This window comes from Toxorhynchites rutilus, chromosome 1 (genome assembly GCF_029784135.1).
Source record: "Toxorhynchites rutilus septentrionalis strain SRP chromosome 1, ASM2978413v1, whole genome shotgun sequence".
Classification (NCBI taxonomy): domain Eukaryota; kingdom Metazoa; phylum Arthropoda; class Insecta; order Diptera; family Culicidae; genus Toxorhynchites; species Toxorhynchites rutilus.
The window spans coordinates 132,962,025-132,987,651 of NC_073744.1; the positions used below are offsets into that span (position 1 = coordinate 132,962,025).

At 39.6% G+C, this 25,627-nt stretch overlaps 2 protein-coding genes across 5 annotated transcripts in view; one reads left to right on the forward strand and one right to left on the reverse strand.

Moving 5' to 3' along the window:
* LOC129766273 (myosin heavy chain 95F) overlaps nucleotides 1-19,168 on the reverse strand; it is an 87,700-nt gene extending 68,532 nt beyond the window's left edge. For 3 of the 4 annotated variants that reach the window (XM_055766810.1, XM_055766795.1, XM_055766805.1), the window contains exons 1-2: nucleotides 19,031-19,168; nucleotides 18,391-18,610 (exon numbers count right to left, since the gene is read on the reverse strand). The gene's annotated coding sequence lies outside the window, so the exon portion shown is untranslated. The remainder of the gene's footprint in view (nucleotides 1-18,390; nucleotides 18,611-19,030) is intronic. The other variant, XM_055766800.1, reaches the window with a different exon arrangement.
* A 2,826-nt stretch (nucleotides 19,169-21,994) lies between these two features.
* Nucleotides 21,995-24,195, forward strand: LOC129775575 (pre-mRNA-processing factor 17). Its single transcript, XM_055780460.1, has 4 exons — nucleotides 21,995-22,372; nucleotides 22,435-23,478; nucleotides 23,545-23,900; nucleotides 23,963-24,195. The coding sequence occupies exons 1-4, from the start codon at nucleotides 22,160-22,162 to the stop codon at nucleotides 24,138-24,140; spliced, it is 1,791 nt and encodes a 596-aa protein (XP_055636435.1). The 5' UTR covers nucleotides 21,995-22,159; the 3' UTR covers nucleotides 24,141-24,195.
* The last annotated feature ends 1,432 nt before the right edge of the window (nucleotides 24,196-25,627 follow it).

Below are 25,627 nucleotides of genomic sequence, written 5' to 3' on the forward strand. Positions count from 1 at the left end.
GTGCTTATTGGCGAAATTTCGTGGGAGGTTTGTCACGAGAAACGTCAATGAAAAAATTATGGAAAGTGGCTCGAAACATGAGAAATCGCTCTTCAACGAATGAAATCGAAGAATATTCACATCGATGGATTTTGAATTTTGCACGGAAGGTTTGTCCTGATTCCGCTCCTGTGCAAAAAATTGTTCGAGATATACCACAAGATAGGTGCGATCTTGATTCCGAGTTTTCGATGGTAGAATTCTCTCTTGCTCTCCTTTCATGTAACAATTCTGCTCCGGGATCGGATAGAATTAAGTTCAACTTGCTGAAAAACCTCCCTGATGTGGCGAAACATCGCTTGTTGAACTTATTCAATCGGTTTCTGGAGCATAATATTGTTCCAGATGATTGGAGACAAGTACGAGTTATAGCTATTCAAAAGCCCGGAAAACCCGCGTCCGACTTCAATTCGTACCGCCCAATAGCAATGCTGTCTTGTATACGGAAATTGTTGGAGAAAATGATCTTGTTTCGCCTTGATCGATGGGTTGAAACGAATGGCCTACTCTCAGATACACAATATGGGTTCCGCAGGGGCAAGGGGACGAATGATTGTCTTGCGTTGCTTTCTTCAGAAATTCAAATGGCTTACGCCGAAAAAAAACAAATGGCTTCAGTATTCTTGGACATAAAGGGGGCCTTTGATTCTGTTTCAATAGAGGTTTTGTCGGACAAATTACACTCTCGGGGTCTGCCGCCTCTATTGAATAATATGTTATATAACTTGCTTTGTGAGAAACATTTGAACTTTTCTCACGGAGATTCGGCAGTAAGTCGGGTCTCTTACATGGGACTCCCCCAGGGCTCATGTTTAAGCCCCCTTTTGTACAACTTCTATGTAAGCGACATCGACAATTGCCTTACACAAAATTGCAGCCTAAGACAACTTGCAGATGATGGAGTGGTGTCTGTCGTAGGATCAAACGAATCCGACTTGCAAGGACCCTTACAAGATACTTTGAACAATTTTTCAACCTGGGCCATTGGGCTAGGGATCGAATTCTCCACGGAGAAAACAGAGATGGTTGTTTTTTCTAGGAAGCATAGACCAGCAAAACCAAAGCTTCAACTTTTGGGTAAACCGATCACTCATGCTATGTCATTCAAGTATCTTGGGGTCTGGTTCGACTCCAAATGTACTTGGGGGCCCATATTAGGTATCTGAGTAAAAAATGTCAACAAAGAATAAACTTTCTCCGTACAATTACCGGCACCTGGTGGGGAGCCCATCCCGAAGATCTTATTATGTTGTATCGAACAACTATTCTCTCAGTGATGGAGTATGGCAATTTCTGTTTTCAATCAGCTGCCAAAACACACTTCATTAAACTCGAGCGAATTCAGTATCTTTGTCTCCGTATTGCGTTGGGATGTATGCCCTCAACGCATACCATGAGTCTCGAGGTTTTGGCAGGCGTACTCCCACTAAAAGATCGCTTCAATTTATTATCTCTTCGGTTCCTCATCCGGTGTAAGGTTATGAATCCATTGGTGATCGGAAATTTTGAGCAATTGATCGAGCTAAATTTTCATTCTGGATTCATGAATTCATATCATGAATTCACCTCTATGCAGGTTGTTCCTTCTTCGTATATTCCCAACCGTGTTTGTTTTCCTGACTACATCAATTCTTCTGTACATTTCGATCTGTTCATGAAGGAGAAAATCCATGAAAATCCAGATTATCTTAGATTGGGGTTCATTCCTACAATCTTCAATGCAAAGTATGGGCGTATCAATTGTGATAATATATACTTTACTGATGGGTCCTCTATGAATGAGTCCACAGGATTTGGAGTGTTCAACGTATTTTTTAGCACCTCACACAGTCTTCAGAATCCTTGCTCGGTATATATTGCTGAATTGGCAGCGATATACTGGGCGCTGGACAGCGTCGCCTCACGACCTGTTGAACACTATTACATTGTAACGGATAGTCTTAGCTCTGTCGAAGCTATCCGTTCAGTGAGGCCGGAAAAGCACTCGCCGTACTTCCTTGAGAGAATACGAGAAATTTTGAGTGCTTTATCCAGACGCTGTTATGTCATTACCTTTGTCTGGGTCCCTTCACATTGCTCAATTCCGGGTAATGAGAGGGCTGACTCATTGGCAAAGGTAGGTGCAATTGAAGGCGATATTTATCAGCGTCAAATCGCCTTCAATGAATTTTATTCTTTAGTTCGCAAAAATACCATCGCTAACTGGCAATGTAAGTGGAATGAAGATGAATTGGGCCGGTGGTTTCACTCGATTATCCCAAAGGTTAGCCTCAAACCGTGGTTCAAAAGTCTGGATTTGAGTCGGGACTTTATTCGCACCTTCTCCCGACTCATGTCCAATCACTGTTCGTTAGATGCACTACTCTTCCGTTTCAATCTTGCCAGCAGCAATCTCTGCGTTTGTGGCCAAGGTTATCACGACATCGAGCACATTGTTTGGTCGTGCGAGGTGTATCTGGTCGCCAGATCGAATTTAGAAAACTCCCTTCGGGCCCGAGGAAGACAGCCCAATGTGCCGGTGAGAGATGTGTTGGCTCGGTTAGACCTTGATTACATGTCCCATATATATGTTTTCCTTAAAGCTATAGATCTTCGTGTGTGATTGTCCCTACATCCTTATACCCTCCTTTCCTTCCTTTGCGGGTAATTCGTCCCCTTGCTATAAATAGTAGAATAAGTTGAAATGTAAATAAACTATAGATATACGAATAGATTTAAGAATTGAGTGCTCATCAACATTGTTACAATTTCCTTATATCCCATCCTTCTCCTAAAAATATGTCACCCTTCTAAACTCGAGTACACCGCGAGTAATCGGTTTTCCACCTTACTAACCATAGATGTAAGAAAATTGTTTCTATATATATATAGTTTTAAAAATATATTTAAGAATTCGGCTCCTTTAAACTTAAGTAACTGAGCCTGTAAAAATAAACGAATTAAAAAAAAAAAAACCACACTGATTTACGGTTTGAAAGAGAATGAGATATTTTTCAGCGGATTCGCGCATTTTGTACTTTAGCGGTACATGGTCACAGGATAGAGACAAATCGGCAGACTCAGCCAAAGGGGCGAGTCCAACGAGACGAACGAATGAGCGTTAAAAGGCAGCGATGGCAAAAAAAAAAAAAACTCATTACGATTTGTTCGCACGTTGGATTCACATGCAGGCTGAAAAGGATTCTTTTCAGGATCACAAAATTATCTTTATTCTAAAGAGTTTATTGTTTTGTTATCATTCGATATCCCCATCTTGTTCGGCTAAACCTTCCTGTTTAGCGATTGCGTTAGCCACTCGCCACAGCTTTCACAGTTGGAAAATTTCTTCCCATCCAGCTTGTGACATGTTGTACAGTAAATTATATTTAATGCGACGTACTGAAGCACCACTCAGTGTCGCATTGGAGGCGATTTTAACCTGAAATTGAACATTTGCGATGGCAGTGGTACAATGTCGACTTTCAATATGGGGTCATAATTTGGACCCCGATCTCTATGTCTACAAAAATATCCAATTAAATATGTCGCATTACATGTCCGTCCAATTAGCTAGATGTCGAGCTAAATGTAAATTACTGTACTTTCAATCTGGAAGCAATTTAAGAATTGGTGAAAATTGAATAATCGGGAAAGTCCCCAACCATCAATAAGCTCAGAATAACTGCCAATTTCACATACTCATCATATCCTGGCAAACAAATAATGAAAAAATCAATGTGTGTTTTATTATTATATTGGATATTGTTCTAGAAAGCATTGAACTGTATTTCGTAAACTCTTTTTTGGAAGGTTTAATGGCCCTGAAAAGCGCCGTGTTTTATGGAATGGTTCCAATTTAGAAACCTTAGCACTCGTGGTTTTGAAAAAAAAACCATTTCGAACGCCCTCGATGCCTCCTTGTTCTGGATTTGCCACCAATGAGGTACATATAGAGGTGGAGCAGTAGGCGAAGTATATCTGTATTGGCAAGCAAAATATCGTGTCGTAATTATTTGCATTCAATATGGAATGTATATGGAAGATACAAAACAATGTTCAAAGTACACACGGTTGCATGATAATTTGAGCCAAAATTCTCATGAAATCATTCAACTGGTCGAAATAAGCCACGATATAATTGCCATCTGTTAAAAAACATAACAGATGGCAATTATATCGTGGCTTATTTCGATTATTCCTGCGGAAAAAGGTCCAGAGAGCAGTCGTATGCTTAGTTCTCGAAAGCAGTAACATTTTCGGTGAAATTTTGATTAATTGGCGATTATTATCTCACAACATACACACCAACACTGAGAGCCTTCGAAACATCAACTTCATAACGGTAAAATAATGGAACTTCGTTTGTTTCTTTGAACGCGGGGGAGTGAAAATGGCACATGGAAATATCAGTTTTATCCGTCTTTTTCGACGTGATTTCACGAATATTCACTCCACGCTATCACATTATCCTCATATTCAGCGGGAGCTCTAAAAAAATGTACGTTTTTAATTTATAAATTACATCCTGAAAATAGCATTTTTACATGGATGCGGTGGGCTATCAAAGATAAACACAACGACTGACGTCACTATTTGCTAAATAGTTATGACAGCGCATGCTATGTCGCTCAAAACTCGACCATCTTCATTACCTTTTTTCCAGGACATTGATTTGCCACCAAAGCAGTTTGTATTAAGAACATTTTTTTTCTTCTGCTACCTGCTGCAGTTTGCCACTCGCCACTTGCTGCAACTGCCTGTTGTTGTCTTGATGTCCACCGAACCGAATGTGTTCTGTTCTGAATGCGGGTTTTCTTATCGTCGCGAGCAGGTTAGACGTTCCGGTTAGACGTAGTCTTACGTCAAAAACACAGATAAAAAGATTTTTGGAGACCAAAAACACAGATTTTATTATGGCAACCCTGATTGGGACCCGTCTCTGTGTATATAGTATATAGAGGACAGGGGATTCGGCGCCCTGTACTTGGTGCATACGAAGTGTCAGCCCAACCGCAATCTGCAAACAGTGGAGGAGAAAATTGTAGCTTGGAAGCAGATGATGACAGTACATGGTGTCCACCCCCATGAGCATGAGTCTACAAGTACCGACCATCGCGATGGAACTCAAGGAACTGTGGGAGCTAAAGGAGGTTTCAAGAATCGCTTCCGAAGAAAAAAAGAAATGGAAGAAAAAAAAACTATGGATGGGTTATACCTATGATATAACCGCAAGGTTGACGTAGGACTGCCGTTGACTTAGTAATCAATTGTAATTCTTCAATTAGCAATAATCCCACCTCGGAAGTTCCTCATTGGGTACGATATCGCTGCTGCGTAACCAAACCAGAGAATAGGTCATGATTTGATGAAATAATGTTAACGTGAATAAGTTTTTTTTTGCTACGACCGAAATTTGATGATATGTACAGTAATCGAATCATCTAGGGAGGCGATCTGGCGTAGTGGTAACATCCATGCCTCTCACGCTAAAGGTCACGAGTTCAATTCTCACTCCCGACATTCTTCCAAAAATGGAAGTTGAAGTGACGAACCAGCCAAATGAGTTGAAAGTCACTATAATACAGATATAAAAAAAAAAAAAGTAATCGAATCAGATTTGTTTGTTATGCCGTGCATTACGATTCCACAATCTGTAAACGAAGTAAACTAATGAAAATTGGAAGCATTCCTATTTTCCCATATTTTTATTTTGTCCATTTGTGTGCTTACCTACCCGTTCGTCAATAACGAGCAATCACATACATCGATGGCCAATGCCAATTTCCTCAGGCTCCATGATTTTGAAGTCTGTGTTAAGGAAACATTCCAATTTGCAGAAACGCAAGCGAGTACAAAAGTACCCGCTGCTTGCATCCAATTTGCTATGCCAGTTTCTCCTGGCTCCATGGTTTTGAAGTCTATGTTAGGGAAACATTCCGATTTCCAGAAAGTGCAAAAGTACAAAAGTACCCGCTGCTCGTATCTATTTCGCAATACCAAGGTTCCATGGTTTTGAAGTCTGTGTTAGGGTAACATTCCGATTTCCAGAAACGCAAGCGAATACAAAAGTACTCGCTGCTTGCATCTAATTTGCTGTGTCAATTTCCCCAGGCTCCATGGTTGTGAAGTCTGTGTTAGGGAAACATTCCGATTCCCAGAAACACAAGCGAGTACCAAAGTACTCGCAGCTTGCATCTATTTTGCAATGCCGATTTCCTTAGGCTTCATTTTTTAGAAGTCTGTGTTAGGGAAACATCCATCCATTCCAGCGATCGTACCTCAAACGTTGCGCAATCATAACTGAGTGGATTTCCGAGCGGCACTCGCTTATATACCGATTGGAGTGATTCCAGTAGCCTATTTTGAAGGCAATTCTAGGGCTATTGAAACAAGTTTTTGGATGAAAAAGTAACAATCATATAAGGCGTAGACATTTTATCTTTCAAATGTAGTGTTTATCATACCATTTCGTTCAGTTGTTTATGAGCTATTAACGCTCAAAATCTCGTTCTCCGGCGTAACGCTTTCGTTTCCGAAACTTTGAACTTACACCCCAGTATAGAAATGAAAGACGTAGTCCTACGTCAAAATTAACGAGATAAGATAAATAAAAAAAATGAAGAAGTAAGAAGAAAGAAGAATGAAAAAAATCGAGAAGAAAAGAACAATAAGAAACGAAAAATGAAGAAATAAATAAAAAAGGTAAATGAGAAGGAAAAAAAGTGGATTCATTTTGCAAGGATAATTTTGCCAAGTCAGCTGTCTGGGCTCGAAGCATAGTTGAAAAGTTCATTAGCGTATAGTAACACACACGGGGAAAATCCTAATATTATTGTCTGTAACTAGACATCAGTTACACTAGTTTCTGGACGGGGTATGCGTATGTTGAAATCAACTAAACAAACTTAAACAAATTCTATGTATTCTACAAGCCAGTGGTTCCAAATGTTCCACTCATTACCTACCAGGTGGAATCCAACCGGGTTAGCTGTAATGGGGGAAAAAATGAAAAGGAAACCTGTCGTTGCCCTAGGAAGGAAGGGTGTAGCTTTCCAGTTTCGGATCGCCTGCTGCACATCGAAAACCCCATAGGCAGCAAGGCAGTACAAGCGTTCAAAAACCGCTGCTGCGTTAAGCCCTGGGTATGGCGAGCGAAATGATGCGATTACGTGAATTTTTTTTCCGAGTACACTAACCGTCGTCGGCTGCCCTGTGGCAGGAGTGTTATTGTTATGATAATAATAATAATGCTATTATACACATTTTTGCTTTTATGCGCATATGCGCGCCCGGCGTGTGTGCAGCTTGTTGCGAGCAGTTTGTTGTTTGTGTCTTACTTCCTAATATCACGGAACCAGCGCACAAGCAGCAGCACTTGCTGCAATCTATGCGAAACCGAATGTTGCTGATGTTGCGCCTTCAAACAATCGCGGAAATTCGTTCTTGGTCCCGCAATGTTCACACACAACGGCGTTTCGCGGGAACTTTCGTGGACGGTTGAGGTTGTGAGAAAATCACGGTTTCAACATCAACTTTGTGGTGTTGTCTCCGAATTCTTTGTCAGCTTTGAAGTTGATAAAGTATCGCAACTCTGGTAACACTGCCAAGTTGTTCGAATCACGCAAATGGGTTGAGACCGAAATCTGAGCTCGCGAGGGCGTACCGAGAATCACAGAATGAGGGAGGGGAAACAGACGATTCGTTTAGGCTTCGTTATAGAACAAAGGCAATCATTATTAGTTTCCCGGGTGGGATTGTGTACACCTTATGGTATCTTATCACCGTGCATTGGTGATTTTTATCAGAACTAGTCGTCTGACCATTTCTGTTGTTTTCTGTATTTCTGTTATCACTGTTGATTAGTTGATTAGTAATGGAAAGAAACCATCACCGGGCTGGTTCTTGCCAAGTTTGTCGGTTTCTTATGGTGGAGGCCACGAGTATTGACGTGGTTCGGACGAATCGAGAGTAGTGCTTGATTTCAAATTGTTTGTACAAATACTTTACACTTATCGATAAGAAGTATATTCGAGACAAGATGCTTACAAACCATTTGGAGGAATTAATCACACGTGCCTTTTCAATTGAAATTCTTTGACAATATGTATCGCAACCAGGCGAACACTTCCCCCTCCCACGACTGCGATTTACGTAACGACAGATGCACATCAATCCGACTCCAGGGGTTTGTTGGCGACGAGTCATCCACTACCCCACATATAGGTGGGACTAATTTCAATTTTGATACTCATTGCGCGGCTGGTTGCGTATGTAGAACCTAAGCGCGTCTGTCAGAGTCAGCATCAGAGTCAACACTTATTACACCAACACGCTCGTGACTATATCCGACACGGTTGATGCATGTACCGATTGAACAATACATGCGACGACAATTTGTATTATCTGTCGCGCGGGAAACGGTGATTTCCGTGTGCTTTCGGGGGTTCAGCTACACCGTTTCGGAACTTCTGCTGCGGGTTATTTTGGAAGCGAGATATCTGTAAACACCAACTAATATAGACATACATTTATTTTTCTTTGTTTTCAAGTGCAATTTTTATTCTTTTACTAGCTGACCCGGCAAACGTTGTGCTGCAGTTGTCACCGAGACGATCTGTGCACAAATATATTGTTGCTTCGCTTTGATTGAGAGTTCCATCTCATATTAACTCAGGAATTAAATGTACGGAATCATATCTGTCGCAAAAGCCATTGTGAAGAAATGCTTCAGAAAATCCCTCTACATGGGTTTTTCGCGAGTAATGAAGCATACCGCTTCCAGTGGAATGGGTTTGCCAGCAAGCAGAAGTTTCTGTATTGGGTGCCATACAAATGAAGCACAAATTTCTGCATAACTCGAGAATCAATCAAGGAAATGAAACCAAATTTGGCATGTAGAGGTTTTAGGGTGCAATAAATGTTTTTACGGTGGTTAGACACTCCACCCACCTCTCTAAGGGGGAGCCGCCATAGAAATGGAACACAAATTTCTGCATAACTCGAGAACTAATCAAGAAAAAGGAACAAAATTTGGCAAATGGAGGTTTCAGGGAGCAATAAATGTTGTTATGGTGCTTTGACACTCCTTTTTTCCCCTCTAAAGGGTGTTGAACAGCTTGAGAACTGATCCAGCAAATGGAGCCAAATTTGGGATGTTTGGATTTTTGGGCACGAGAAATGTTTCAATGATGGTATCACACCCTTCCTCCTCTGGAAAGGAGAGGGGGTCCCATAAAAATAATGCACATATTTCAACTAAACATATACCAACCAAACAAGCCAATAAAAATTTTCGGAAAACTCTGAAAGAAAAATGGGAAAATTCGAAAAATTCAATTCACATGTGTTCTACAATTACATATCGACAAGTGTTGTCCATTTGATACTCGCGGTGACGAAATTGATCTTCGTTCGAAGGTGAAAATGGATTTTAAAGTTATAAAATGCACTCCTTTATCGTCTTCTATCTATATAAATAAAAATGGATCGCCGAATGTGTTGGTAAGAGCAAAACTCGAGGAAGGAATTGTTCAATTTAGGGTTGTCTTTATTATATCATATTTTCTTTATCAAACATTTATTCTATGTAGCTGAGAAACATGTTTTTGCAAGTGGATGAAAAATCTTAAACGAGAATTGTGTCTGAAAATAATCTGATATTATAATGTCGAGTTTGGGTAGAAGTACTAAAAATTTTAAAGTTAAAAATAATTTTAAAAGGGTAGATTCGAATATCAATCAATGAACAGTTCTGCGATTGGACCCATGAACTTGCTCATAGTAAGAAAACGTGAATGTTTGAAGATATTGATAACAAAAAAAAAATTGTAAGGGGTTGTATCTAGGATACGACCGCATATTTTCGACGTAGAACTACACAATTATATTATGCAATCCACTTGTTTGTCACTTCGAATATTATTTTAGAATGCATCGAAATTTTTATAATAGATTATGTTCTTCGTTACAAATAAATTTGATGAACGTCCTTTTACGTTTGATATGATGCGTAGGACTAACAAAATATGTGATCGGAAGAATTGTCAAACGATCATTGTATTTTACATTTTCCTCTGAAATTATTACACATCTCATTTTTACGTAGTTCTCGATCCGCGAAAGTTCATTCACCTCTAGTATATGAAATGACGATTTTCCCAGACCTCTCAGTTTAAATGTTTTAAGGAAACATATTCCGGTCTGCACAACGGCAAGCGAGTACAAAAGTACTCAACACCAAAAAATACCCCCGACTTGCATGTATTGGCAAAGCGAATTGTCCCAGGCACATTAATTTTGAAGTCCGTGTTAGGGAAACACAGCTCGGTGGAAACAAAAATACCCCCGACTTGCATGTATATTTGCAAAGTAGATTTCCACAGGTACATCGATTTTAAAGTCTGTGTTGGGGAAACCGTAAATCGGGCCAACCAAAACTTGGCAGTAAGGGCGTTTAGATAACGCTTGACATTTTACAGTTATTCCATTGTTCATCTCATGAACTATAACATTTTATTAATTGTGATATACGCGTAGAAATATTTCCGTTCAATTCATGCAAACATCTTTCGATCTGTTAAGAAATGTTCGAATTAGCATTCGAAATACGGGTAGGGTTAGCACACAAATCGGCAGAACAAATGTATGGGAAAAAAGGAAGTTCTTCCGGTTTTCATGAATTTAAACCGTTAAGAGGTTAACGAATTGTAATGTTTAGCAAGGAAGCAACAAATCTTAAGGAATTTCCGATTCGACTGGTATGCAAATCATGAGAATTCGTTCACGGTGAAAATAGTAAAAAACTTTATTTCATAAAAACGTGACCTGTTTTCTGATTTGGCACCCTTGCTGAAAGACGTAGTTCTACGTCAAAACAAATTTTGGGCGGGACGAAGTTTGCCGGGTCAGCTAGTAAATTATAAACGAGCGGGGCTAATTTGCAATATCTTCTCTCTTCACAGTGTCCTTATGCATCAGAATTTGGAGCGCTCGATTTACGCACACCTTATTTGCAATGGTATATAAAAATTACACCGCACGACTCCACTCGTGTCTCGGTATAGAAAACACAGAACAAATGTATGTGAAAAAGGGAATGCTTACAATTATTACTAATTTAAACAATTTAAGGATTAAGAATGCGTAATTTTTAACACATCAAACAATTCTCAGAGAATTTCCTTTTCGATTGGTATGCAATCATCATCTTCCGTTGGCAGCAAAAAAAGATATTAACGTTAACATTATTTCATAAAAACGTGACATGTTTTCTGATTTGGCTCTTTTACTGAATGACGTAGTTTTGACGTAGGACTAGTTAATTCAGGTGAAATACAGGAGGCTGAATTTATTTAAACTGTGTTTTTATGATACCTGCACAACCTTCGGCCCGTGTCGTTTGTGTCTGTAAAGAGTATGTGTATGTGCTGTTGCGACTAAGTAAAAGTTTATCGATCGGATAGGATACAGGAATACAACGAAGGAAACATCATTAAAGGTTGACATCGGCGTTTCTGAGGAACAGGTATAGATGAAGCAGAAGATCAGGATCACGGCTACCTAAGATATCCCGGACGGGGATCCGATTGTCTGCCTTGTGTCCTCAATGCAAGCTTTGAGCGGGCAGCATGGAACGGGATACACGACCAGACAACATGCTCGATGTCGTGGTAACAATCGCTACAATCACATAGGGTAAATGATCTTGCTTTGTCCGATTTAGGGAGTTTTACGCAACTAGTAAATGCAAATCGATTTTTCTTCATGAAAATCACATATAATCGATACGAGTTTGGGTCTCTAGTTGCTAATACTACCATGAGACGTTGAAATTATTCAAATTTTTATGATGTTTTAACAATTTTCCTTAAAGAGAAATTATGATCATGGTTTGTCCGGTTTTAGAAATCACCATTTTTGAATGATAAAACTCGAATTTTCAAGTAAATGTTGAATTTATCATTGTTTGAGTTTACTATCATCATATTGATCCATTCATAATTTAGGCTTTTTCCAGATTATTGCTTTTTCCTGGGAATTTTTAAAGTGTTCACCTCAACACACTCAACACAGAGAAACTTCATTTCTGCTATGCGCGAAGAACAATATAAACAAACTACAGCGCGCCAAACGGTTGCCATATAAATCATGTGGACAAAACAACATTAGTGAATCGGACAACTCATGATCAGAATTGAGGTCATCTAAATGCGTTAATCGATTGGCTGAGACTGTCTGAAAAAATAAAATAATGGTCGATGGGCAATGTTTCATCGCACCCAGTTCAGCAACATATACGAAACAAGGATCTCTGAGTTTAAAAGAGGCACTGATGTTTTCATTGATAATACCGAAGCCAGTGTACCCAATAATGAATGAACCGCCCGTGAAGAACATTCTATCAGATCTAACTTTACGATATTCTGCCGAAAAGATCGGCGGAACTAAATCGGAGAGTGTCGAATGCAAACACCATGTGCCCTCTCCAGCTTGAGAATATGAAACCTGGCAGCTGATCGGGAGCAAAAGCTACCATATTCTAACACCGATAATATCGTTGTCTTGTACAGCTAAATGAGGTCTCCTGGATGGGCACCCCACCATGTTTGGAGAAAATTTATTCTTTTCTGGCATTTCAGTTTCAGACACGCAATGTGTATTCCCTAGGTACATTCAAGGTCGAAATATACTCCCAGGTATTTGAAAAACATAGTGCTTGAGTTCGGATAGTTCATGAATTGAGAAGGTTCATGCTTCTTAGAAAAAACGACCATTTCGGTTTTCTTCGTAGAGAATTCGATACCCAGCTTGAGAGCCCATGTGAACAGGTTGTTCAGGGTTCTTGGTTGGTTGGTTCTTTGTTTTTAAGAGGCTTTGAACTTTGCAGTTCATTCGCCTCTAACCAGGGCATCTTGCAACGACGGATCCAATACCCGTAATGTAAATAACTCCATTTTCTGCAAGTTGTCTCAGCGCGTAGTCTCTAGTTAGACATTCATCCATATCATTGACGTAAAAACTATACAAGAGGGGACTTAGGCAGTAGGCTCATAAAACTGTAACGAGAAGATTTCGAGCTGCCATGAGAGAAAATTTGCTTTTCTAGCAATAAATTGTACAGGAAAATATTCAGAATTGGTGAAAGTTCACGATCATGAAGTTTCTCTGAGAGAATTTCCATGGAAACTGAATCAAATGTCCCTCTGATATAAAAAATAGAAGCTGTCTGTTCTCTGCGAGTAAATGCAATTTGAATTTCAGAAGATAGCAGCGCGAGACAATCATTCGTCCCTTTACCCCGATGGAGTCCAAACCGCGTATTTGACAGCAAATTGTTCGTTTCGACCCACTTCTAGTAGAATCATACTGGATAACATTGCAATCGGCCTATACAAGTTGTGATCGCAAGCCGGCTTGTTGGGTTTTCGTATGGCTATCACTCTCACTTGTCTCCAGTCATGCGGGACAATATTCAGCTCCAGAAACTTGTTGTACAAGTTCAGCAAATGCTGTTTTGCCAAGTCAGGAAGATTCTCCAACAAGTTGAATTTAATCTTGTCCGAACCTGGAGCTGAATTGTTGTTACTTGAGTGGAGGGTAATTGAGAATTCTACCATCGAAAAAAAAAATCTCATATTCGCTTTGTCGGAATGTCGCGTACGACGTCTTGTGCAGGAACGGAGTCGGGGCATACCTTCCTTGCAAAGTTGAAAATCCAACGGTCAGACTATTCCTCACTTTCGTTTGTATGGTCCCATCCACACATTTTCCTAGCCGTATTCCAAAGAGTGCTCATAGCGGTCTCCCTTGACAAACCATTGACTAATTTGCGCCAATAATCACGCTTTTTTTACTTTAATCAAACCTATTAGTTTGGCTTCTAGAGCTTGGTACTTTCAAAATCATTCCACTGATCCAGTTTTCCTGAATTTTTTGAAAGCGGATGATTTTTCAAGGTAGAAGACTTTTGAGCATTCCTTGTCCCACCAAAGTGATGGAGGACGACGTCGGAAAGTGACAGCAGGAACACGTTTCTTTGAGCTTGAAGTGCGCTTTCGTAAATCAAACCTGATATAAAATTATACTCTTTGAGTGGATGAAGTTCATGCATTAAAAAATTGCTTCAGATATTTTTTCCGCAAATTTTCTCCATATTTTTCGTTAGGTCATACGCAATATCGACTAACTCAAGAGAACTTGATTCAGTGGCGATCAAGAAAATTATTGGTAGGTGATCACTACCGTGGGGAACTTGGATTACCTTCCACGTTGCTTCCCCAGTATTCAAAACTGTCATTTTGAAGTTGTCGCACAGATCATAAATCAAAGTGGCACTGTTGTCATCGTACAGCGACCCCTCATGTTGTTCCATGGGAGTTGCATTCACCTAAGATAAGCCGCGGGGATAGTGGAGTTGGTCGCAGGCCTGTAAGCCGCACAAAAAAAAACACCAAGCAACGAACGATACACAAGAAACATTGTCAGTCTGGTCATGTTGTAAGGACGTTTAGCCAAAATAGATAAATAGAAAAAGGAGGCTAAATTTATCAAAACTATGTAAAATCTTAGTGATATTACGTTGGAGTACATTGAAAAATGGAAGGCTAGTCTAGGAGAAACACAACAGTATTATATTAAAGTCCATTCCAAAATTGCCAGAGATTCGAAGTGGCATTAGTAAAAAAATCTTCCTGGTTATATGTATTACGGAATTATAATCAATGAGATAAAAAGGTGGAACATAATCTGTACCTGTACAAAACGTTTTCGGAAAAGTAAAACAAATTTCTGAAATTCGAGGAATTTGCGAAGAACACATGCATTACATCAGTTGAATGTCAGATTTTTTAACGATGACAAAATTCGGACAACAGAATAGTTACGACAAAGACTATGATAATTTACTAACAGAACTTTGAAATTTTATGATATTTTTTTTGTTTTGTTTTGTCTTCAGCACCAATTTTTTTCTTCTTTGTAAAGATCACAGCAGGTACATCTAGGAATGTTTGTTTTGTTTTATTCACTCACTAAAGTTGTTCAAAAATTTTTTTGGTTTTGTTTTTTGAGTTTACGTGTACCGTTTTTATTCCTGAACTATTTGGAGCTATTTGAAAATCTAAAAACAGAACATACAAGGAAAAATAAGATATTTCGAATGGTTATAAACTCGAACATTTATTAATAGATCGGAAAGATGTTTGCATCAATTGATAGGAAACATTTCTACGCACCTATCACAATTCAGGCTATTTTTCTACTGAATGTATTTTGACGTAGAACTACGTCTTTCAGGAAGGGTGCCAAATCAAAAAACTGGTCACGTTTCTGTGAAATGAAGTTAACGTTAATAACTATTTTCACAACGAACAAATTCTGATACTTCGCATACCAATGGAATCGGAAATTCTCTAAGATTCGTTTGATCTACTATACAGTACAATCCAATAATGCCTAAGCAGTTTAAATTGATGAAAACTGGAGGCATTCTCATTTTCCCATACATTTGTTCTGCCGATTTGTGTGCATTCCCGAACAGAGCTGTCAATAACGAACAACTGATACATTCGTATCTGTCCGTTTTCAACATATCTGGTATAAATAAGCCATCCGCGATTCGAAGCCACACCACTTCTCGTTTGGTGGTCATCGAAGCAACATGGTTGCCGCAGAGCGTCGAGCGGGAGAGGATTGTTTTCTTGTCGGGTGGAGGAGGAGTATGGTATAGAGTTTCTTTCCACAAGGGCCCTTCTCAGCGCTAGAGGCGGAAATCAAAAATAGAATAGAATGTAAACACAGATGCGAGTGAGCTAGCATAACACAACGAGCGGATATCAATAATGCCTCATGCTGATTTCACACACATACACACACAACTCGATACAAGGAAAGGAAGCCCGCTGTATCAAGGTGTGCTACGACAAAGAAGAGCAGCATACGAAATTTTTTTGTGCTAGTGCGGATATGGAAGACTATCCAGAATTTGGGAATACTGTGCATTTTTTTAGATAAACGTATATTTCATGAAAGTATGCTTTCAAATTCCAGCAGGGTAACCTTACTGTTGCATGTTGTGGGGTTTGATCACATCTCAAGCGGAATATAGGAGCAAAAGGGTTCATAGTTTGTGATAGATATTTGAGTGGGAAGGAGAAAGTCTGATGCGAGTTGAGCCAAATAAACGAGAAGTACTGATAGATTTCGACTCTACTTGACCCATTCGAGTCTACAGAAGTAAAAATTTAAATAGCTAAAATGATATTACAAAAATGTCGATGGAATCTAAAATAATATCCGAAGTGATAAACAAGTGGATTGAATAATATAATTCCGTAGTTCTACGTCGAAAACTGCGGTTCTGTCCTAGATACATCCCATTACAATTTTTTGACGTGGGACTACTTCTAACCGGAATATATGGAGGGTAAAATGAAAACCTAAACACAGAACATGCAGGAAAAAATGAAAGATTTCGAATGCTTATAGCTCGAACATTTCGTACTGGATAGGAGAGATGTTTGCATCACTTGATAGGGAATATTTCTACGCATCTATCGCAACTAACAAAATGTTGTTTTTCATTAGATAAACAATTGAATAACTGTAAAATATTAGGCGTTATCTAAACGCCCTAACTGCATCGTTTTGATTGGCCCGATTTACGGTTTCCCTAACACAGCCATCAAAACCAAGCAGCCTTGGGGAAATCGGCATTGGAAATACATGAAAGTAGGGGGACTTTTGTTCTCATCGAAAAATGTTCCCTAACACAGACTTTAAAACCAAGCAGCGAAATCGGCATTGCAAACACACGAAAGAGCCTAGAGGCGAGTGAACTGAAAAGTTTAAATCCTCTTAAAGCCAAAAAGAAGAAGAAGAACACACGAAAGTAGGGGGAGCTTTTGTTCCCACCGAAATGTGTTCCCTAATAGAGATTTCTAAACCAAGGTGCCTGGAGAAATCGGTATTTCAAATTCATGCAAGTCGAGGGTATTTTTGTTCCGACTGGAATGTGTTTCCCTAACACAGACTTCAAATCCATGAAGCGTGGGGAAATCGGCATTGCGAATTCATACAAATCGGGGGTATTTTTGTTCCGATTGAAATGTGTTTCCCTAACACAGACTTCAAAACCGAGGTTTCTGGGGAAATCGGCTCTGCAAATAAATGCAATCTGCGAGTACTTTTGTCCTCGCTTGCCTTTGTGCAGAGTGGAATATGTCTGTCCTAACATGATCTTCTAAACTTAGGAACCTGGGAAAATCGTGCAGCCACTAGAAGCGAATGAACTTCCCAGTTTCAAGCAAATTCGAGATTCGAGAAGTATGTACACTTTTGGGATGTAAACTTCAGAGGGAAATGTAAAATAAAATAATCGTTTGATAATTTTTTTTTGTCTTTATTGGAAAGATTTTCAGCCTTAGGCTGGTTCATCAAACGTTTGATAATTCTTCCGTACATATATTTTGTTCTAGTCATCATACCAAACATAAAAGGTCCGTCATTAAATTTACTTGTAACGAAGAACAATCAATCACAATAAATGAATTGACTTTACACGGCATTTGTTCATTTTTTCACTCACAGAGCAAATATATTTAACTCAATTGAATTTGGAAACTGTTTCATTCAATCAAGAATTTAATCAATACAAACGGATGATTGCTAAGCTAAGGTAGTTCCACGTGAACCTTGCGGTTATATCATAGATATAACCCACTCATTTTTTTCTCTTTTATAGTTACTTTTAACACATAATGGCTGGTCACTTTTACTTCCATTTTTGGAAGAATGTCGGGAGTGAGAATTGAACTCGTGACCAATAGCGTGAGAGGTATGGATGTTACCACTACGCCACATCGCCTCCACAAACTACCGAATGCAATGATATCATATATATGCAATTAATAAAATATAGTCCCAGATTTTTGGAGGATTTGAATTTCACCACTTCCCATTTCTCAAAATAAGCTATAACAAGGATTTGGATCGCTATGAAACTTAAGTAAAAATTGCATTGAAGCTGGACACTAATTCGAATAATAAAATCAACAATTACTAAAATAACTGGTTCATTTTCCTGTACATAATGGGTATCCAGCCATGGATATCTACGTTATGTTTATCCAAATGTCCGTCATTTAGCAGAACATCTTCAAGTTTCCCTACAACAAATCAATATATATTTTTTTTTAATTTGTGGAATCAAATTGCCACTCCTTGTATATTATTTCATGGTACTCTTGTTTCAAGAATATTAATTTGAAAATGTTGGAACGCTTTAAGTATTTTCGATTCTTAACCCACAGTAACTAAATTTCATCTCATCTCATCTGATTTAAAATTGTTGGCATCCCTGGAAGTTTCTCTTACCTCTCAGCAATGTTTTCACTGGATCACTGGATATTCACACTCTGGAACCGGTACCAATAATGAAATAAAATCTCCAGCTGGAAGTAGTTTTATTCACCTTTCAAACTATTCCGGCACTACACGTTGAGCCTTGTTTTTCGCACTAGCATTAATCCATTCAATATGTTTCACTATTGTAAATTCACAATATTATTTCTGAATGTAACGAAAATTTATAATCCTGGATAACACAGATTCTTTATGAATGAAGAAAACTAATTCTTGCAAACATACACGATCATGTAAATATATTTTACAGTCAATAATAAAAAAAAAACACAAGTTTCCGCTAATTAGGCGGATAGCTATTCTCGGTACTGTCCCCAAAACTTCAACGCCTCTGGAGTCTGAAAATTCAAAACACTTTTGAACCCGATTGCGTACACGTATCAAAACATTACTACAATGAAGAACAGTACAGGTAAAATGCGTGACGGGAAGTATGAATAGCAACTATTTCCCGTCTATTTGATTATTTTTTTCTGTCGTCTCGTATTCACACTATCCGGCCCGCTAAATGAATGCGGGGGAGAGACGAGTTTCACCCAAATGAAAAAAAAATATTGCCACGGGAGCAGCTTCTGAAAAGAACACCACTAACCACACAGCTTTGTGCTGGGAAGCTTAGAAGAACAAACTGAAAACACAACCGACCGACTCGGACGAGGATAGCGAACTGACGACAAAGCAGGCGAGATTCGACGAATGGAAAGCTGTTTTTCCTCTTTCTGCAACTGTGTGGGGAAATTCTGTGTATGCATGCGAGTAGAAGCTTTTGTCCGTTGCTCAGGGCTAGTGGGCGAGATGTGAGCCGTGATGTGTTGTCATCTGGAGTTCTGTCAGATTATTATTAAGCATCCTTCATACCGATTGATATTGTGGGCAGGGCTCGACAAAGCCAATTCCAATCGGTCGGTGTTAAGTCAGACCGGACCATGTGACATTTTTATGATTTCGAGAAAAACGAGCATAAAGTTTAATCCTCTGTAATTTTCAAAGCATTTATTTTTTTCGTTCAATATTGTTCTCAGAAATGTTAGCTACTCTCTGGCAATACTTTGATGTATGATAGTTTTTACACTAACGGGTTCAAGCATATTTCGACAAGGTACTTACTAGCTTCAAGAAAATGTTTTGTTCTTTAGAGGCGAATGAACCGCAAAGTTTAAAGCCTCTTTAATCCAACATCATCATCATGTTTTGTTGGTTTGGATATTGTTTAAATTCAATATACAAATGATTGTGACATGGTCCACTCTGTCTGCACATGATGTTGTGCCATTTCGTCATGGTAAATGGTCCGCTCTGACTGCATACTATGATCAATCATAACAATTTCGATCCGTTATTCCTGCTGTATGCGTGATTTTCCAAATCTGATAAATGTGGTAGAGAATTAAAACTTTTTCAATTCATTCGTCTCTATCAATAGTTTGCTTTCGAGATGTTCGCGTGCAACCGTAATTAATTTCTATAGTCGCATTTCTCTTCTTCGGATACATAACAGGAAACTGCACCATTCGGCATACATCGTATATATTGATTGCAAAGAGTGAGGGGGTGCTGCCCGACACTTCTGTCCCGGGTGCGAAAGCTCCACTCGACACCACTGGCTGTTCCAACAGTTGAATGAATAGTTTATATAGTTTATAAGGTATCACAGTAAAACTATTTTTTTGCAAAATTCAATTTTATTGTTCAACATAATTGCCTTCGAGGGCGATACAGCGATTATAGCGATCTTGCAACTTGATATCATTGATATCAGTACTCTTTCGGTTTTTCCTCAAAATAGAACTCAGTTTCGGTAATCACTTCATCATCGGTCTTCAATTTCTTTCCAGCGAGCATTCTCTTCAGGTCTGCGAACATAAAATAGTCGCTGGGGGCCATATCTGGAGAATACGGTGGATGCGGAAGCAATTCGAAGCCCAATTCATGCCATTTTGCCATCGTTTTCATTGATTTGTGATTTTTCCATTTTTTTCACTATAACAAAAGTTGCTTCACTATCAATGCTGTAACTCACGAACTAATCGACTGATTGCTGTCAAATTTTGACTCGTATCCTTTAAAAGATGGTGCTTTGTGATAGCCAAGTATATTTTTGCAAAAGGCACCATCTATCAACCCTATGAACTTTTCATCTGAACTGTTAGTACATAACAACGAAAACCCGAACAAAGCGAATATACAAAACAATTCTCTCCAGAAAGACGTGATTTTTGCTGCCTTCGCGGTTGTGGATCGCATGTTGGCTCAGGGTGTTCAAAATTCATTCCCAGCGCAAACACAAGGCATACATTGCGAAGATTCTTTACAATGAAGTGATAATCATGTCATTTCGTTCAATCGACAAAAAATAGTGAGGCTCAAATCTAGTGCCTCCAACGTAACGCTCTCGTTTTAGAAAGATGATGATGAGATATGGTTTTTTCGTTTTGGGTTCTGATTTTTCAAAGTTTACTCGTTTTCAGATTTCGTTCAATACCATTGTGCGACTAGACTAGATCCATGCAACTAGAATCCATTTTTTTAATTGTAAGAATGAAGATCCCGCCTCCCCTCCCCTTCCCCTACATAGGTTTGAGTTGGTCGATTATCTAGTTGATAATTGAGGAGCTCAAAATGAGAGTAGTGTAAGTGATATCATCGATTTCTCTACATCGACTTTTTGTTTTGCTCATAGCTTAGCCGCAAACACATTCCCAGTTGTATTTGACAACGTGGAAGATAGGTCAGAACCTTATCTGTCGGATTCTATAGCAAACTTACATTGGAACGTTTTTGCAGTTCAGTTATTAACTAAAAAAAAGTTAATGAAGAGAAAACGATCAAATCACTTGCACCCCTTTTTTTATAAGCCCCTCAATTAGTTAATACATAACCAGTTTTACAAATAAAAACGAACTGATTTAATTCGCAGATATGAAATCACCTTTTTGTGATATCGGTATTTCTCTAAGCTTTGTCCAAGTGCAATTTGAAAAGACAAGGGTAGCTCATTGGCTTCAGTTGGATATGTCGGTCCCCTGAATCGGTTCAGTAGTAGTAGATTTTTCGGACCACTTTAAAATGGAAATGGACACCCAAATGAACAAAACATGAAAAATACGGATCTAATATTTCGCAATGTACTCCCGTGGCCGAGTGGTTAGCGTCCCACATTATCATGCCGGGAGTTCGGGTTCGATTCCCGTTCTGACCGGGGGATTTTTCGTCAAAGAAATTTCTTCCGACTTGCACTGTGGTCACGTGTATTCTAGAGCTTGCCACTCCAGAATACAATCAAGACGTGTTATCTGGCATAGAAATCTCAATTAGGTACTACCAACAAAAATGGCGCATGAAATACCTACGTTGCAAAGTTTCATTGGGAGCGATAGTGCTATACAAAAAGGAAAAGATTTGCAAACAAAACTACCAATTTTCATGAAAATCTGAGAACCACTGCATCGACTTGGCATGAAATGGCTGTATAAAGATAATTTCCCACAATATATTTACCTTGTGTACTGAACTTTCTATTCGTTAAAGTCTACCTGCAAAGGAAAAAACTATTACATCGGGATTTGTCACAAACTTCGCTGCGCTGCGTAAACAAACGATTTCCGAACGACAAATTTATTTTCTATTCTGTTTAGCGCGAAATTTATATTATTCAAGACGATTCGAAGTTACAAGCATTCATTCCAGTTCCGTGCAATCATTTTCATAACATACGATCAATATGTTGGGCCTGCTAGCATATACAGGTGGAAGCAGCAGCAGCAGCGATGATTCGGAGCAGGAAGAATCAGAAAGCGGTCGGACGAAAGGTTCAAGCAAACCCAATTCCACCCCAAAGGAAGACGAATTGATACATTTGAAATCTGCAGTGGACAGCTCCCTATCAGTGGCGAAAACGTTGCAAATATGCGCCGCCCCAATGGTGGTTCCAACGGTATGTGCGATAATAATTCATTAGTCGTTTCGAAAGTGATGATTTTCGGTTTTTTTTTGCAGGGTCAGGTAGAGGTATCACGAGTAGTTGCTCCAAATATGAAGGAGCTAAACTACAATCCGAAATACGAGGAGCTTTTTGCACCGGTTGCGGGACCCACGAACCCTTTCCTGACGGAGCAGATGAAGGCACCGAAAAACATGCTGACGGGATTCGTGGAAACTGCACACATTAGCGAATTCCAATTCGAAAATCAGCGCAAGACCTTCCACAGCTATGGGTATGCGTTGGATCCATCCGTGGATGGAGGAAGCGCAGCGCCAGTCGGAAGCGACGAAGGACCCAGCTATGTTGGACATTTGCAAGCAGCCTATGATACCGACGGGAAGACGGTGTTTGAGTCGTCCAAACCGAATCGATTGGGTGACAAAAGAAAACGATTGAAAAACGATAACCCAGAGGATGTGGAAGGGTTCCTAGGGCCATGGGGTAAATTTGAGAACGAGGAAACTGTCGCTCGCCCCAATGATCAGGAACGAGCTGAAATCGAGGAAATGATGGCGAAAAAGCAGCGACGGAATCGTATGGTTGAAGATAAACCAATCGAGGAGAAATCGGTGCTCCATATTAAGGATTCGGTTGACTATCAGGGAAGATCATTCCTGCATCCGCCTCACGATGTGGGAGTCAATCTGCGGAAGAGTGGAGCGCCCGATCGATGCTTCCTTCCGAAGGCTCACATCCACACCTGGACAGGGCATACCAAGGGGATTTCTGCTATTCGATGGTTCCCAAAGTCTGCTCACTTACTGCTGTCGTGTAGTATGGATGCCAGAATCAAAATATGGGAGGTTTACAACGAACGGCGGTGTGTGCGAACGTATTCGGGCCACAGACAAGCCGTACGTGACGTTAGTTTCAACAATCGTGGCGACAAGTTTGTTTCCGCCGGATATGATCGATACTTGAAGCTCTGGGATACGGAGACAGGAGATGTGATATCGAGGTTTAGCTCGCGGAAAATTCCCTTCTGCGTCAAATTTCACCCGGACTACAACAAGCAGCATCTGTTCGTGGCGGGAACGTCTGATAAGAAAATAATTTGCGTAAGTATTTACAGTGGATAGTCGAAGAAAAATCTACCGATTTTATAACATTGATGCGATTTACAGTGGGACACTCGCAGTGGAGAAATCGTCCAGGAGTACGACCGACATTTGGGTGCCGTCAACACGATTACCTTTGTGGACGAGAACAGACGGTTCGTTACCACGTCTGATGACAAAAGTTTACGCGTCTGGGAATGGGACATTCCGGTGGATATGAAGTATATTGCCGACCCTACGATGCACTCGATGCCTGCGGTCACCCTTTCGCCCAACGGAAAGTGGCTCGCCTGCCAGAGCTTGGACAATAAGATTGTTATTTTCTCCGCCATCAATCGGTTCAAAATGAATCGGAAGAAGACCTTCACGGGCCATATGGTGTCGGGATACGCGTGCAATTTGGACTTCTCGCCGGATATGAGGTACAGAAATAGATTTATACCTAACATTTCAAACCAGCTAACCGTAAGCGTTTTTATTTCAGTTACCTTGTCTCTGGTGATGGCGATGGCAAATGTTATATCTGGGATTGGAAGACAACTAAGCTGTACAAGAAGTGGCAAGCGCACGAGAACGTATGCATCGCAGCACTGTGGCATCCGCACGAAGCCAGCAAACTCGTGACGGCAGGATGGGATGGAGTTATCAAATATTGGGATTGAAACATTTATTATTTTTTGTTTGAATAAATCATGACTACCAATGTTGCAACTTCCATTACGATGCATTTTGAATCATTAATGGCAAGGCCCTACTAGAATCAATAGGCATTATGAGAATGCGAAACTTGGTATCTATTGAATAAAAAGCGTACCAATTAAAATGTGCACTGAATGCCTCACTTTCTTCAAATATGTTTTATGAAGTATTGGACCCATTCCAGCGTGGCGTTACAATGTTTTGACTCACTAAAAACAGGTTTTGATGTATAAATTACCCGATTTCCAAATAGTAAGCGATGTCAATTCAAAATTGAGAAAATTTCCTACAAGAATAATCGATTGGAGAATATTTTATAGTTAAATTTGCTCTTTTCAGTCCAATACATTTGTGACGTGACAACACCTGAATTGTTACGATTTCCGATTTTCAGTTCTGTTTCAAAACATACAAATAAACTTTTTTCTATGATTTGTTAACAAAAGATAGACGTAGATTTGTGTATATACAGGTTTAAAAAAAAATCACAAAAATCGGCATGCATGTTGTGACGTGACAACGCGCTCTGTGCGAAAAAAACAGTCTCCACGAAGCGTTGTCACGTCATAAAACAAAAAAAAAGTGTACAAAAATGTGAATTTCATCGTATTGTATCGTATTTTTATGAGAGTTATGAATACTTCTAACATTACTCTGAGATCTCCCCTTCCAAAGGTCCATCCTATAGGAGAATGTGTTCCTAACCCGACCGGTGGCCTGAACTATCTCAGGAACGCTTTGCTTCCTACCGGATTTTCAGTAGTGCCTAATGAAAGATGTCACAGAGCTGATAATTTGATAATATGGTGGCTTATTTCATGTTCTCTCCATTCTAGTGTTTTAGCAACATTTTGCGTTTTCATTGCTTAAAAAACATGGACAATTATTGTTGACCTGTATGGAAAATAAGTTCAATGTTCTTTTAGACTGTGAAACATTACAAAGCAAGGCAATACTAATTGCTTATGACATGTTCATAATGTGATCTATATAAATTGAGCCTACCTGCCGACCTTCAAAAGGTGGTCCTAAGCCGACCTCCAGTTTTTTATTCGTAATCAATTAGTGGACATGCTCCGGCGCATGGTATCTGAAGTGAAGGTGCTCCGGCGCATATCATCAATGGCTCGCACAAGACTGACTCATCGAGTGTTGCTCACTACTGGGGTATGAGAATGTCCACGTTTGTCCACGATGAGGGGGGAGGGGCTATAGATAATTTCCACGTGGACATAGTTAAATTTATAAAAACCGTTACATTTTTATATGCTAACTTCGTCCCGCCCAAAATTTCAAAATTTCACGTTTTCTTACTAAGCGCAAGTTCATGGGTTTAATCGCAGAACTGTTAATTGATTGATCTTCTAATCGACCCGTTGAATTAACCTTTTACTATAAAATTTCAAGTACTTCTACCAAAACCCTCCTCCCCCTCAGAGAGAGGGGAGGA